The sequence below is a fragment of the Choloepus didactylus genome, chromosome X (genome assembly GCF_015220235.1).
Source record: "Choloepus didactylus isolate mChoDid1 chromosome X, mChoDid1.pri, whole genome shotgun sequence".
Taxonomy (NCBI): domain Eukaryota; kingdom Metazoa; phylum Chordata; class Mammalia; order Pilosa; family Megalonychidae; genus Choloepus; species Choloepus didactylus.
In genome coordinates, this window is record NC_051334.1 from 116,763,331 (window position 1) to 116,780,500 (window position 17,170).

At 42.1% G+C, this 17,170-nt stretch overlaps 1 protein-coding gene across 3 annotated transcripts in view; it reads right to left on the bottom strand.

The window, feature by feature from the left end:
• TMEM31 (transmembrane protein 31) overlaps window positions 1–16,900 on the bottom strand; it is a 103,814-nt gene extending 86,914 nt beyond the window's left edge. For 2 of the 3 annotated variants that reach the window (XR_005214473.1, XM_037820983.1), the window contains exons 1-2: window positions 16,746–16,900; window positions 13,050–13,151 (exon numbers count right to left, since the gene is read on the bottom strand). Coding sequence is in view for 1 of the 3 variants with exons in the window: in XM_037820983.1 (XP_037676911.1) it covers window positions 13,050–13,051 (2 nt within the window). In the remaining 2 variants the exon portion in view is untranslated. The remainder of the gene's footprint in view (window positions 1–13,049; window positions 13,152–16,745) is intronic. The other variant, XR_005214474.1, reaches the window with a different exon arrangement.
• Window positions 16,901–17,170: the final 270 nt, after the last annotated feature.

A 17,170-nucleotide genomic window follows, 5' to 3' on the forward strand; every position in this document is an offset into this window, starting at 1 on the left:
AAATTGGCAGGAGGTGATGTAAGAAGCTCACTTGGAGGTCACTTCCATTTCTCCTCATTCTTGTAGCACTCACTGCTCCAGAGACCCACAATACTTTCTGCCTGGATCACATCTGAAGCAATTTTGAGTTTCAAAACAACATATTTTTTAAAGGGAAAAATGCTTCCTACATAAATAAAGCATATCAGGTGTTTTCATTAATTCAGTCTTAATATTTAATGTCAGTTAGGTATCTTATACATAAAGTTTTCCAGAGAAAGGACTTTATTTATTCAGTTGTTGTTAAGGCTATCGTGCCTCCACCTTCCCTTCAGTTTGCTCTGCTTGTTGGAAAAACTCTGGTCTGTGTTCCTGTTTCCTCTCAATCCACTAACAGGGCCTCTTGCTCTCCCAGAAGTTATGGTCAAATCAAAAACAGTTTTCTATGTGGAAGAAAGACAGTGAACAAAATTTATCACTTTAATTTTCTCCCATAAGCCTTTTTTCCCCATCTGCCAAAGAACTAACACTCTTCTAATTGAGAGGTTCAATTGACACTTGGAGTTATTTTCTCTTTTCACTGAGCCATGCATATGCCCCAATCTTGTCCAAAACATATCACCACCTGGGAATCTCTATATGTGTCCCCACTGGCTGCTCTCCAGTCTTGGTTTACTATTATCAATGCTGTAAATATTATTATCATTATCTCATCATTGCTGACTGTAGAAATCTTAGATTCAAATTCACTGTGTTTAGAGTAAAGATACTCCTAGGCTGTTCCATTGATAATGAGAGACAAATCAACTAAGCATGGGAATGACCACTGTATTAGGAACTCAGGTAGTTTTATCACTTGCTTTAATGGAAAAAATGTAGAATGAGCTCTTAGAGAGCAGGAAGTGTGTCTTATACAAACTTACAGCCTGTACAGCTCCTGGTACATAGCAATACTCAGCGTGTATAAGTAGAGTGAAAGCATGAATTCTCACTTGCTTTAATACATACCACACTTCTGCTCATTCTTCTCTTCCCATTAATTTATTGAACAAAGGAAAATAGACCTGGAAGGGATCTATGGTGGATTGAACTGGGTACCCCAGTTTGGACATGTTCTTGGTCTTGGTCTGCATTCTGGTGGGTCTGTATCAGTAAATAAGATCTCTTCAAGATGTTACTTCAGTTAAGGCATGGCCCAACTGAATCAGGTTGAGCTTTAATCTGAATTACTGGAGTCCTTTATAAACAGAGTGAAAGTCAGATGGAGAGAGAAGCCACGGGGAGCAGCCAAAAGCTGGAAGTCAATGGAATCTGGAAGAGAAAGGAGAAGACGCCACCATGTGCATTGCCATGTGATGGAAAAACCAAGGATCGCAGCCAACCAGCCCCAAAATGCCACAGACTTCAGGGAGAAAGGATTGCCTTGCTGACACCTCAATTTTGGACTTCTCTTAGCCTCAAAAGCGTGAGCCAATAAATCCTCACTGTTTAAGCCAACCCACTGTATGGTATTTGTTTTAGCAGCCAGGAAAATAAAACAAGAACTTATAAAATCAGATAGAGTTCACACACACACACAAGCTGGTCATTGAGTGCAAAAGAACCAAAGTTAAGAAGACAGCAAAACCCTGTAAATTGCATCACTAAATAAAGAATGATAATAGTCTGATTAAACATTGATAATACTCCAAATACAAAGACTACTATCAAGCTGTATTTCCAAAACCAATCACCAAAATGAAAACCCTGGCAGTGACAAGCAAGTGCAGTAGCAGGGATCTTGGCAGTACAACCAACTGCCTCCCCCTGCTCTACATGCTGTCCCCACTGGCAAGCCAGTCATGCCTGAAGGGTTAGCAATTTGGCTGCTCAACACTTACCACTTACCACCTCATACTCCACCACTAGGATAATGTTTACAGTACGTAAACCTGGGCCAGTGGCAACAGAACAGCTTGTTAGCGAACTTTTTCTTAGGCCAATGAGTGTTAGTGAGGAGAAAGAGCATCTGGGCCAGGGTTTTTCTCCATCACAGAACAGTCTCTGCATAGATGAACAAAGTACAGCTGCTGCTGTGGAGTTACCTGCAGAAATCACATGAGAACCTAGCTATTGCCACCCCACCAGAGTACCTCTGTTTTTCTCAGTCTCTGCTTTCACCATGAGTCTTTCTGAAAACACCCTGGTTACATTATAATGTGTGATGCATTACCAAGGAAGTACATGTTCTCACTATCAACTCCCTGGAATAAGGGCAATTCCTACTATCACTTAAATTTAGGGAATGCTTTGGATTACAGAGCTGTATATAAAAATATATAAATATTCTCTATTTTTAATAACAGTGTGGTGGTTAAGAGTGTGGGCTTCGGCAACGGACGGAGCGTGGGTATGATTTGCAATTCCACCACTTACTAGATATGGGTCCTCGGGCAAATGACTTCACCTCTCTCAGCCTCAGCTTCCTCCTCTGAATGGCCATTTGAAGGCTTTGAAATACCCAGCACACAACACCTAGCTATGTGATTTTTTTAAATGCAATTTTACTGAGATATATTCACACACCATAGAAACCTAGCTATGTGATTTTGAGCAAATCTTAAACCTTTGTGCTTCAGTTTTCACATCTGTTACATGAAGACAATAACAGTACCTACTCCATAGGATTATTGTGGGAATTAAATGAGACAATGTATGTAAAGTGCTTAACTCAGGGCCTGGCAAATAGTAAGTGTTCAACAAAGATTCATTTTTACATGACCAGATGACATCATCTTAGTTTCTCTTCTGCACCTGTAAGATTTCGAGCACATGGGCCTGGTTGGAACTTCAGATTTCCATTTCGTGGGTCTCATCTTACCGAGCTCATGCTCACAAAAAGGTCAAGGTAAAATCACCTCTCTTTATTTTCAGTTTCCCATGGGGTTCTTCCTACTGGAATATAACATGCTTACAAAATCTGTAACTGTGGCAAACTGCTTAATCTCTCTGAGCCTCCGCTTTTTCATCAAATTTGAGAGAGATCGCCCATCAACACACACACAAAACAAACAAACAAACAAACAAAACAAATAAAGAACAAACCTTTCAGTTTGACCCTGAATTTCTCTCTAGCTATTTAGATCTATTTCCCTCCTTCCATTCATCACCAAGTTTCTTAAAAGTGATGTCTATCTTAGCTGATTCCACATCCTCACCCCTACCATTTTACTCCTTAATACACTATAATCTATCTTCTGCCTTCTTCCCCCTAACCTCCCCCCTCCCCCACCGAAAATGCTTTTTCCGTGTTCCTCACACTGCTGTCCTAATTTCTAAATCAAGTCAACACTTTTCTGTCCTAATCTTTCCTGACTTCTCTCTCTGTAACATTTGTCAGAGCTCTCAACACCTTTGGAAATTCTCTTCTCTCTTGGCTTTCACTCTCCATGTTCTCCTCCTACATCTCTGACCATTGCTTCCTGGTCTTCTTCCTATTTTCCAGGATTTCATCTCCAGCTCTCACTTCTGCTCATTGTACACCAACTGCTTGGCTATTCTCTACTATTTCCATGGCTGGGATAACCTGTATGCTGATGATTCTCACCTTTCTATCTCTAGCTTAGATGCTCCAGAGCTCTAGTCCCATTTATCCAATTTTCAATTCTCTGTTAAACATTTCCACCTGGATGTCCCACAAGTATCTCAAACTCAACATGTCTAGAACCAAAAAACTCACATTCTCCTTAAAACATCCTCCTCCAAGTGGGACAGAGGTGGTTGTGAGGGGCCTCCAATGACAGCCAAAAGCATGAGACTAGTGTGGCAGAGTGGACAAGACACAGATTAGGAGTCATTTATAAATAGCATGTTAAAAGTGCCCTCACACAAATTAGCCATGGATCCTACACCAGCTCCGCGGGGGACTGTATATGTCTCCATTTTTCAGAAGGATAGCTGAGGCCTCAGGGCTCACACACGCACCTAATAAGTGACTGACATGGGTCTCAAGCTAGGTCTCACAGCACAGCCCCATCTCCCGAGTCACCTGGATTAAGGACCCAACTCTGTTGCTAATTTAGCAAAGCCCTTGCTCCTCTTTGGGCCTGTTTCCCCACCCTGTTGAGGACTGGAAGGCCTCCCAGGCCCTAAATTAAAAAGAAAAAAAAACTTTCTTCTACAGCCCTCAGATCAAATCAATCACCAAGTCCTATTGAGTTTATCTTCAAATATTTCTGAAATCTCTCCCTCCTTCTCTATTCTCCACCTTATCTTGGCTCAGCTTCTGATTCCACTATGGCTTCCAATTCTCTACACTACTGCTGATCTGAACTTCCAATAAGAGATCTATTTGTGAAACTTTCTTACTTTGAACCCTTCAACAGTTCTCCAATGCTTACAGGAAAAAGCCCAATTTCCTTAGATTGGCCTACAAGGAATCTTCTGCTCTGGCCCCTGCCAATGCCTCCAGCCTCTTCTCTCATCTCTCCCCTTACTCCCCTAAATGCACCCTGCATTTAGCTACACTGATTTACCCACAGTTCCCTGAACCCAACAACTCATCCCATCTAATGCTCTGTGTTTTTCCATTCCCTAGTCCTTAAATGCTGTTCCCTGTCCTCTTCCACCTGTCAAGACTGGAAAAGTATCACATTTTCTGTGAAGCCTCAAACTCCTTACTCTCCAACTTCTCGACAGAGATGGATTCTCCAATAATGCCCTGTAGATAGCTCTTTATTTATACTTGCAAGATTATATAATTACATAGCAGGGTTTTTGTTTGTTTTTTTTTGGTCTGTATCCCTCACACATAAATATGAGTTTGGGGTCAGGGATTATAATGAATTTATCTTTGTATTCCTCATACCAAGCTCTTATCATAAAATGAACTAGTGTTTGCTAAATAAGTTTTTAAGTGGCAAGCACTGTAGATCTTCAATAATTTATTTTTCAACCACCCATTTGCAGCGCTAGTTCTCACCAACTATACTTTGTAAAGGCTGTGTCATGAGGGACTATACTATCAAAGTAACAAGCATCCTTGTACTTTTTTTCCTTACAAAGCACTTAAGTGGCATTTCATCTTCAAAGCAAATCTTTATGGTAAGATAACCATCTATCCATGCAAGAGATGAGGAAATGAGCCTCACAAAGAGTCAGTGACAGTGGCAAAACCAAAACCCAGGTCTCCTATTTATCAGTTCCATGCCTTATATACTGGGCAAGGGATTTTTAAAGTCAGCTTCAAGGAGTCCTAGGGTTTCATGGGAAGGAAAAACAAGTAGTCCCCCCACCCCCCCACCCCATTTCAATCACAGAAATTCCACTTTCAGCTTATATATTCAGCTTCACCATAAGATTTTGTTTGGGGGCAGTGGTGGCGGTAGGGAGTAGAGTTTACTGCTTCTTTGACATTTATGAAAAGCAAAAGTTGATTATCTACAACTTTCAGAGGTATGCCATTTTACAGGTAAAAGGTATTAAAACTGTATTATTTGAGTAATATTATAGGAATACCTTGGTTTTTTTTTTAATTAAGAAGCCAAAGTGAGGGGCAACCATGAAAAAGAAATCTAAAAATTGGGCATCTTTCTGACTGTAAGCTTCTCTTTAAATTATCAGCCTGCAGAAGTCCTGAATACTTGTCTCACACACACACACACACACACACACAACACCATGCCTTGCTGACTAATCTCAGTTTTATCGGTCTTCAAGTTAACGCTAATCCCTAACATTACTTCAGGTAATGAGATTCATTGTTATAAAGACAGCCCTGATCATCAGAAGGGCAAAACTGCTTGGGACCATTGGTCACAGAAACACATTTGCTATCCTGACTATATTTAACTCTCACCACCATTCCTGCACAGAGAGACAAACAAGTGACCCTTTAAGAAAACTAGTGACTCATGGGATTTCTATAAGGTAACTGGGTTAATGGTTCACAATGTTTTATAATTCTAGAACCTGGCACAGCAGAGCCAAAGGGCCTTCCCTGATCAGTTAGTCTGGTCTACCAATTAGACAACATGAGAACACTGAGGGCCTCAGTGGGCAACACCAGCCCAAGGCATAATCACCTTTTATTTCCCAACTTAGTTGAAGCTGTGAAAAGAAAGAATAGAAAGTAAAGGACTAGAGTGTATTATCATTTATTAGCTCCAGAGGCTCACTACTAGGACTGCTCTGACATAGAGACTACAACAGATTCAAGTTCAGAGGTAATCTACAGCTGAGGAAACTTCCTGTGCTGACAATTCAGTCCCCAACTTTGGCCACAGGAACAGGATAACATGAATCATGGTAACAGTTAGGATAATATTACAGGTGAAAAATGGTCAAACCAAGCTCCAAATTCTAGAAACTTGGGGTTTTCTTTTCCAAAGTTTCTATGTGAATATGTTTGTGAATCCCTTACATTTACACTTCTTTTAGCCTTTCCCTAATAGAAACATAACCTGCTATTACCATTTGATTGGCCTAAGCTTCAGGTTGGTCCTATAAGGAAGAAGACAAAGTGGTTCTTGTTTATATATTGTCATCCTTCTATGAAATATACTCCACTGATTTTGGAGTTAACCCTTGCTGTCCCATCTCATTGTGGATTTTAGAACCTCATTGTATGTACCCTCTTCACTGTAGGCTACCTAACAAAGAGAAGAACACTGAGTTGTGGAAATTAATCTCATTCATGGCTAACCGCTACTTTTGCAATCTCTCTCCCTAAGATCCTGGTGGTGGACTCAAGTTCAGGGTAAAGGATTCAAAGGGAGAGAGCGGGGTCAAAATTAATGAATATGTCTTCAAAGTGTCACTAATACAATGTCTGATGTCATCCCTTCAACAAAAAGGCAGGGTTCTACTGCCCTGAAAAGTCTCCCACATTGAACACAGGTAAGGCAAAGTCCTTCACCAGAAATTCGATTATGAAGTAAATGAGCTCCATGAAGGTAGGGAGAAGGTCTCCTTCATCTGTAGGTAAGAGCACAGGGCTTGGAACAATGAAAGTAGACAATAAATTTGAGCCAAATGAACAACTGCATGTGGGGAAGTAAGTGCATTTGGCACTACTGGCAAATCTCTCTGGTGCGAAGGACCAATGAGTAACTCTCTTGTGTTTGTAGACTGGGGGAGGGGGCATAGGGAGGGAGTGAACCTGAGTCTGCAAGATAATTCGGAGGCTAGGGTTTGGGGTAATCCGAGGCTGGAGTTCCCTGATTGTGTATGCTGTTTTATTTTTTTTTTTCCCAGAAGTCAGCATTCTCTCATGGTTTTTTCCTCTCATAATCAAAAACTTTTCAAAGTTTCCCTTTGCCCATAAGTGTAAAACCAATCTCTTTAGGCTGGCTTTCACTTACCAATATTGCCTCATCTTCCTTGGATTCATTCAACAAATTTTTGTGGAATACTTACGATAGTATGCCAGGTACTGTACTAGATACAGGGGATACACACTGAAGAAGAGACATACCCTTGCCCTCAGAGGGCTTGTATTCTGTCAGTGGAGACAAGCATAGTCCACATTATTGAGGAGCAGTAAAATGGAGAAAATTTGGAAGTATTATGGAAGTATGTAACAGGGGACTTGACCTAATTGTGGTAGAAGTTGGAGGACGCGATGTCATGGAGGGCTTCCCTGACACAGGCACATTTAAGATGCAAGGTGAAGGAAGAATAAGAGGGTGGAAAGTAGGAAGGACATAAAGGTAGGCAAAGGAGAAGGAAGGGGTTAGGGGCAGGAGAGTTTTAAAGAGGGAAGTGATATAACCGATCTGCATTTTATAAAGATCATTCTGATTGCAGTGTGGAGAACAAATTGTAGGGAGACAAGAATAGGCCATCAGGTGAAACTGGTCATGGTTTAGAAAGGGGAAAGTAGTAAATGCTAGGGGGACATAAGGCAAAGGTCCTTAATCTGGTCCTGGAGATCAGGGAAGGCCTCCCCGAAGAAGTGACATTTAAAGTGAAACTTGAAGGCTGGGTTATCCATGGCCTGAAGCGTGCGGGGGGGGGGGGTGGGGGGGGTGGGTGGGGGGGGTGAATGAAGAGAGTCTCTGACACCAACCATCTGCTTCAGCCAAGGCAGGCCTTGCTCATTCCCATTTCTACATTTTTGTTAATGATTTGGCCCCAGCTTGGAATGCCTGGTGCCTTTTCTTCCCAGCCAAATCATGTCTAAGTTTCTAAGCCCCCCTCCAATCTCACCTTCCCTGATCAAGGCCAGATATGGCTTTTCTTGCCTCTGAACTCCTACTGCATGTTTGTCACATTGCATTTAAAGATATACTATTTAGTACTAATACTTAACTTCACACATATCCCCAAATTCCTTGTAAGCTCCTTGATTTTCTGAGCTGTCTTCTATTGCTCTGGTCTCTCCCAGGGTCCCCAGCCCAGTGATGGACACATAAAAGGTACTCATTGAATGGATAAATGAATGAATGAGGCCCTATTGTCCATGGAGGTTTCCTTTAGTGATTCGCTATTATCTGCAAAGGTGATAAGGAAAAGGGTCTGCTTTCCCCCAAAAGATTTCTGCTATTTGCATCCAAAGACCTAAGATCTAAAATTCACAGCTCCTTCCCACTGGTCCCTACTTCTCAACCCCTTCCAATTCTGCCCCCCACCCACCTTCTATTGTCTCTTCTGTCTTCTGGTCATTAGCCAGTATTAGAAAATGGTCTAGCTTGTCCTCAGAGACTTACGCCAGCCTGGACTGATCTGCAGTGCCATGAAGGGCCAGGACTTTTGTTTACAGCTGGAACCATGGTGAAGCGGTGAGCACAGCTGACAGCCCCACTCTGGAGTGAACATCAATCTTCCTCTGTCCTCACAGCCAAGTTTCAGAGACCAGCTCTATTGAAAGCTGGCTGCACCCGCCTGAGTCTCACTGACGTCCCACCCACAACTCAGGCCTGGGAGCAGCTGGGTGAATCTCAGCATTGTACCTTTGAGGAACTGCCCTTGCTCTATTCTCTGTCCCTAGTTTCTAATCATTTTACCTCGACCTCAAAATCTTGAAAAAGAATGTCCTCCAAGGTCAAGGTCCCTGAGCAGTGCCCCACCTCTCCAATCGTATCTTCTCACTCCCAGCAGTGCATAGACATCCTCATCTGCTCAGTTGCACAGTAAAAACACAACAACAACAAGAAAACAAACCCACACAGTTTTCAATAGGTACCTTATGGAGCCTGCCTTTCCAAGCTGAGCAGTCAAGTTCCAGGTCCCTGGACGTGTGTGTGTAACATCTTTGCCTTCAGAGGGTTTGCTCACTTTTAGAACCTACAAATCATCTGGGGCCCGGAGCCTTCAAAGCATATCCTTTGAGGCCCTGAGTGAGGGCCTCTTTGCCACATATTCTGCTCCTTGCTATCCCCTTTCCTTAGCAGCTTTGCCCTCTCCAGCACTCACATGGGGTGAGAATGAAGCCCTTTTGCGCTCTTAGTTCTGTCTCTTGTCCCCAGATTCCCTTTGCCTGCTGGCTAACAGAGTTTTTCACCAATTAGCTGAAGCCAGCTTCCATGATTTTCAACCTCCCCCTACTCCCAAACACCCAAGGGATAAGATACACTATTTTCAATAACAGTGCCGCACTAGAGCAATGCTTCTTTAAGGGGTCTGGTGGAGGGGGGCTGTAGGAGGGAGGAGATTCTCCTTCTAGGAGACCTTACTGAAATTTCTGAGAAAGAGACTTTTTCAATCTAAAATACCTGCCTCCCCAGATACATCTCTACTAGAAAAGTGTGTGTTCCAACTACCCCTTGGTTAAGAGGAACTCGTCTAAAGAGAAACCCATGTGTGTTCTCTTCCCTAGGAAGGATGAAGCCCTTTTAAAATAGACTATTTTGGAAACCTTCAAAAATACAAAGCTACAAAAATACACGGAGGTAGAAAGAATGGTATAAGGAACTCCCATGTACCCATCATTAAGCTTCAACAATTTAGAGGAAGTACTTTAAGTAATAGTGCTTGGTTCTCTTTCAATAATGACAGCTGATATTTTTGAAAAGCATAGCTTTTCTCATTCCCAGTGGAATAGCGACTGCAGGTGAAGGTTATAAGCATCAACAAATGTATCACTGGAGAAAATGGTTTCAGGCATTCTCCAGAGGCAATGCATGTATTGTAGGAGTCTCTACACACTGGTGGGAATCAGTCCTCATCTCTGCTAGTTGATGCACGACATGGATGACTTTACACAGTTATTCCAGGGAAAGCCTGTGGTTCTCAAAACCACAAATTTAGGTAAATTGCCTGCTAAACTATTGAGTCAGGAAGGGGAAACCAAGGGATTATGTGCAAGTCTGGCATTCCAAGGCCACCCAAGAACTACACTGATTAGGTTCAGGTAGGGATCTTAGTGTTTCTTGTCATCTGAAGTAACCTCTTTCTGCCAAAAGGATGAAGTCAGGGGGTTTCATTTACAGAAGGAGAGAGGAGCTAAAAGAGAATAAATACCCCTAAAATGATAAAGCTTTCCTGTGACTATCCCCATCTTCTGCTCTGGCTGTCACAGGCTAGCGAACTAGATGGATCCAGACTAATTTGCTGAATTGGTTTCATGAAATCCCTTTGGAATGAGGCAAGCATAAATAAACAGAAAAACACCCTTATTAAATAAATATCATTTTGCTTAGCTTTGAATATTAGGTTTTGCTTTTAACATTTATGTTAAGTGAATATTCTTTTAAAAATCATCCAATAAGATCCGAGAGCAGGGACATAATGGACATTTGCACATTGGTGTTTATGAAGGCAGTATTCACGATTTGCAATGGATGGAGGTGGCCTAAGGGTACACTGACTGATGAACAGAATGGTGAACTGTGGTATATGCGTACAACAGAATACTGAGCAGCTGCAAGAAGGAATGAAGCTGTGAGACAAGTAACTAGGTAAATGGATCTTGAAGACAGCATTTTGAGTGAAGTACACCAGAAACACTATATAATGTGTTATAATGCCTCACTAATATGGACTAACCATAATGTGTAAACTCTGAGAACCGAACCTTAGAGCACAGCTTATCAAGGGAACGCTTATTGTAATGGTCCCTAGATTGTAAGCTCTTATAGCAGTCACACCTATTCCTGAGTTGTAATGGTTATCTTTAAACTCTGAGACGCTGAGCTCTTTGTCTATAACCTGGTCAGTCTCTGGAACTTTGGGTATCTGTGTGACACCTGAAACTAAGAGCTAGAGCTTGGCAGCTATGAATGTCAGTATTACCTCATACAGCAACTGTTAAAAAAGCTGAAAAAGAGCTCAGACCTCAATTAGAGCTATGAAAGAAGCGGATCTGGTTAGGACTAAGGCAAATCAGACCAAGGATAAAGGACGATATTGACTGTGTTTTAAAACTTCAGCTTCTGTGTGGGACCAAGGGAAGAGATGTCTATTTGGTGCAGAATCTTTATTTTCTGTAGCACACTAATTTAATTTGCACAGTTTATTCAAACACCATAATTACATGGAACTTTGAATAGGAAGTGAGATCTGGTAGGGCTGTACAGGTTAGTGTGAAATTCCAATATATCCCAAAGTAATTTGGGCAGAGAATGAGGATATATTTGCAGGGACCCCTGGGGAACTGTGGAAGAATGCATAAAGTTGGACTTCCCCACGTGGGTTGTTACTGGTGTTCTCGCAAATGCTAAGGACTGACAGTTTGGTAGGAAGACCCTCGATCTTGGGGCATGCCCTTGTGAAGCTTGTTGCTGCAGGGGGGAGGCTGACCCTGCTTATAATTGTGCCTAAGAGTCTACCCCAGAGAATCTCTTTGTTGCTCAGATGTGGCCTTTCTCTCTCTAAGCCCACGGCAGGTGAACTCACTGCCCTCCCCCCTACGTGGGACTTGACTCTCAGGGGTATAAATCTCCCTGGCAATGTGGGACACAACTCCCGGGGATGAGCCTGGACCTGGCATCATGGGATTGAGAAATTCTTCTTGACAAAAGGGGGAAGTGAAATGAAACAAAGTTTCAGTGGCTGAGAGATTTCAAATGGAGTCAAGAGGTCACTCTGGAGGGCATTCTTATGTGCTATATAGATATACCTTTTTAGTTTTTAGTGTATTGGAATAGCTAGAAGGAAATACCTGAAACTGTTGAACTGCAACCCAGTAGCCTTGATTCTTGAAAACGATTGCATAACTATGTAGGTTACATGGTGTGACTGTGTGATTGTGAAAATCTCACAGCTCAGACTCCCTTTGTCCAGTAATATGGACAGATGAGTAGAAAAATGGGGACAAAAACTAAATGAAAAATAGGGTGGGATGGAGGGATGGAGTGTTTTGGGTGTTCTTTTTTACTATTTTATTTATTTTATTTTTGGAGTAAGAAAAATGTTCAAAAGTTGATTCTGGTGATGAATACACAACTATATGATGGTACTGTGAATAACTGTACACTGTGGATGATTGTAGGGTATGTGAATATATCTCAATAAAACTGTATTTAAAAAATCATCCAATAAATTAGTCAAAACCAAAAGAAAAAAATACCAAATTAACCTTAGAACAGACTGATTTCATTTCTTACCCAGAAACCATGGGGGTGTCCATCCCCACCCCTCAGAACAGACTGATCACCACCTTCCTACCTAGGAAGGCTCTCTTAGCCACTAGGAAGATAATGCCAGAAGACACTGTTGGGTAGGTTGCACACTGAACAAGGGTGCCCAACCGAGAGGGCAGAAGTGGGGGCTGAAATTCATCCTTCAACTGCCCTGATTGAGGCTGCAACACCTCAGAAAGAGAGAAACATTTTTTTTTCCAATTGTTCCACTGGAGTGGACACTTTTCTGAAATTTGTTCCCAGGTGGCACATGTTTCTAAATAGCACAAAAGTATCGTATGAGCTAATGGTGGCCTTGATGATAAACCCAGGATTCTTGGAGCAACTGGAAGTCCAGTGAAGGCTGAGACCATAAATAGTCTCTGTCCGGCCTTGGGCCTTAGAGCCAAACAAACATTAACCAAAGCTATCTCTTCCCTTTCAGTTGCAACAGATAGCGGATAGCTAAGACAGTGGATCGCGAAGACAGCAGATCAGCTGTAAATTCAAAAGGAAGAAAGAATAACTCACATTTTCCAAGGACCTGCTAAGAGTCAGGAATCTGCTGAAGCTTTGTCCCACTGGTAAGTAGAGGAGGCAGGAGAGTATTCACATTTGAGAGGATAGCATGACCTAATGGGAAAAGCATGGGTTTTGGAGTTAGACAGAAAGAAGTCTGAATCCTCACTCTGCCATTTAACAGCTGAGCAACTTTGGTTGAGGATTTAACTTCTCTGGGCTTCAGTGAGGATTCATGAAGATAACAGAGGTAAAGAACTCAGAATGCTGCCTGGCACTTAAGAGGCATTCAGTTCCTGTGCCCTTTTCTGCTATCATCCTGACTCCAAAGTTAATTCACATTATTCACACTCTTGGTCATGAAACCTCAATCAATAAGCAGAGTAAAGCATGAGGATAGGTCCGCTAGGCAGAATATTGGAGCATAGTCAAGATATGTAGGTCCCGGTGTCAGGCACATCCCCTGTCATAGTACCTTGGGAAAGTTACTCCCCTTTTCTGACCTCTTTGATAAAGCAGAACACCCCAAGCACTGAGTCTGAAAGGAAAGAGCAGAGGAAATCACTTTTCTTGGGCACCTGTCATGAGACATGTGCCATATTAGGCCCTCTTATATACCTTACAGTCTCTAACTTGTTGCTATCCAATAGAACTTTCTGTGATGAGGGAAATATTCTATATCTACGCTAATACTGTAGCCAGTGGCCAGACATAAGTAGCTATAAAGCCCTTGAAATGTGGCTAATGCAATTGAGGAACTGAATTTTAAATTTTATTTCATTTAAATTTAGCTAATGGCTACCATACTGGATAGTCTGGCTCCAAGATTATAAGCAGGAATATTTGTTTTCCCTTAATATATGGTGAAACTGAGGCTCAGAAAAATTAAAGGACTTGTTGAAAGTCACTTAAATAGTAAGTAACAAAACCAGATTCAAAACCTGGAAGTAGAAAGTTTAGTGGAGTAACAGGGTCAGATATACCTGCGATTATCGGGGCTTCACTACTTACAAGTTGTATGACCTAAGAAAAATACTTAGTCTCTAGATTCACTTTCATCATCTGTAACATGATGATAATGGTCACCTAATTTACAGGCCTATTGTTGGGATTAATGTATACAGAGCTATATAGAGTGAGTGGCACATAGTAGGCTTTCAACAACTCATTGTTCCCTCATTACCCTGATTCTTCCCTCATTTATAGAAGAGTCACAGACATAAACTGAAAAAGATAGCTGCAGGGTAGGGAGAGTATTTGGGAAACATTACAGCAAGAAGGGAAACATTCATGAGCTTTTATGTGATTTCCTATTATAGAATGGAAATGAGGGAGAGTATGAAAATCATTAAAACATTTCCATTCACTTGGTTTGCTTTCCTTCCCCCTTCTTGACCCTCTAGTTAATATTAGCCAAAGCAGGGAACAGGGTATGTGTAATGTGTTTTGAGGCCCAGAAAGTGAAGCTATTATGGTCAAACAGCAGAGTACTGTTAAGGGCTTGAGCTTGGGAGGCATGTAGAATTCAAATCCTGGTTCCCATACTTGTCCTATATACTTGGGAAAATAATTTGACATCTCTATACATTAGTTCCTAATCTGTACAATGGGATTGATAATACGCAGGGTGCCCCAATAAAACATTTTGCTTTACATTCTGTACCACCCTCTAGTGGTGCGTACAAAAATAAGCATCACATTTCTGCCCTCTAAAGCAGTGGTTCTCAAACTTTAATGTGCATCAGAACATAGCTTGTTAAAAGATTGCCGAACCCTACTCCAAGAATTTAATTGGTAGGTTTGAGGTGGGGCCTGTGAATCTGAATTTCTAACAACTTCTCAGGAGATGCTGACACTGCTGGTCCAGGAAACACTTTGAAAACCACTGTTTTAAATCCCTCACTTACACTTATATATATGTGTGCGTGTGTGTGTGTATAACATATATATGTGTATGTTTTATATGATTGATAACTGAAGAGGTATGACTTTGTTGTTTGATTTTAATTTTGTAGTACCACCTAATAAGAATTTATGAGGAATAAGTGAGACATGGCATCTAAACTATAGAAAGCACACAAAAACTGAGGATCATGGAACATAAATTGTTTGTCCAGTGTCACAGGGCTAGTAAGTCATGGAATAAGGTTCAAAACTAGATCAAAACTACATTTTAGCAAGACCACTACAGAAAATAGGGTACAAACACACATATCTAAAAAAAGTTTCAAGAGGAAAGGAAGATCAGTTTTCAATGCCAAAGTCCAAGTTTTACCTCAGAGTTGTTATCTATCTTTACTGACTAAACAGCCATCTGTACTTTTCCATTTTGGGGGGTTGTGAGAATCTGAAAAGGTGAGGAGAAAGGGGTAGGTTCTTCATCAACACCAGTGCCTGGGGTCATTCATCAACTCTCTGACAAAAGAAGGCAAGGATGAAAAAAGAAAGAGGGATGGAGGGGGAAAAAAATTTAAAAGGGACAGGAAAAAAGGAAAACATTTTTAGATGCCATATTCATATGGCTAGCAAAAGCATTTGGATCTTGGGCCAACAAAGGTTGACTTAATTTTTCCCTGGAAATGAAATATATACATCATCAACATAGATGTTTGCTGAGTTTGGCAAATCATAACGGGTGTGGGGGATCCCATAATTCCGGGGATCAAACAGCCAATCCTTTGCTGGGATTTGGCGGCATCTAGTGGCAGCCTCCAAAGGTAAAAACCTCACTCAAGAGAACTTTCTGGAAAATTAACTGAACGTGATTGGAGCTCGACAAAAAAACAAGAAAGCCTCAGCCCCCACAGAAATTCAAAGTCCCTAGTGGAAGGGGAGGCTGTTGTATGTAGATATTCCCAACAGAAAAATTATATTTGTGCCAAGAGAATGGCACGAACTTTCTGGGCGGGGTGGGGGAGAGAGGAAAGGATACTAGGGAAATTAAAGAAGCTGCCCCCTTGAGAATTCCTAATTTGAGAATGGAAAGGTTTGGCACTTTCGTTTTTCTAGTAACACATATAAAACCCGAAAATTTCCCCCTTTTTACCACATTCGAATATATGATTTAGTGGTGCTAATTACTTTCACCATCACCACCATCCGTTCCAAAACTTTTCCATCTCCCCAAAGAGAAACTCTATACCAATGAGGGTTTTGGCTTTAACCACTGGAGGACTGTGATTTAGAACAGGATTTTGATACTGAGAAAAACGTATGAAGCAAGTGTGGTGGTCGGGTCTAAAATTGAATCGATGGGGCATACGAAATACTCATATATATAATAAAGGACCCTTTTTCTGTTATTGTCTGCTTGACGTTATTTTCCTTTTCATTAGAATAATTTTCAAGCATATACCACAGAAGAGAACGACCACTATAATAAGCATCCACACGACCATTATCTAAATTTAACAGTATAAGAGAGCAGCTCATCTATAAGTAAAGAAACACACACGCACACGCACATCACTCATTCAAGGGCAGACGCGCGCGCGCACACACACACACACACACACACTCGTTCAAGGACACACGCCGGTCCCAACGCCAGGGGCGCCCGCACACCCGCCAGCGCCATGAGCGCCTGCGCGCGCACTTACCCCAACGCCAAGGCCACGCGAGTTAGCCCGCGCACACCCACCGGCCCCACGTCACGCGCCCGCGACACCCACCATCCTCACTCGCACGCACATCAAAAACCCCAACCACCTTTTTTTCTCCTTTTTGCTGCGATAGTTGCTCAAGAGGTTCGGGGGCGTGGCACCAGCCTCGACCTCCCGCTTCCCCACCTGCGGGAACCTTAGCTCATTTCCGCCCATCCCGTTTCCGCAGGCCACGTAGACACTTCCTTTCCCAGTAAGGGGGGGGGGGTGGAGGTGGGTGGGTGTGGAGAACCCATAATCCCTCCTTGCAGAAAAAAAAAAACCTTCTGATCAGGGGAACTCTGGGTCGTGAAAATAGGCCACGTGAACATCCTGTCCTATAGACTTATGACCCAACAGCTGTCGCGCTTTTGAAAGGTGAGCTAAGAACCTAAGAGGGCGGGCGTGATTGGCTGCAGCGCGCACTAAACGAGAAAAATAATTGGTTTGCTTCAGCCCTTAACCGTGAAGAAGCGGTTGCTAGCACCCCCC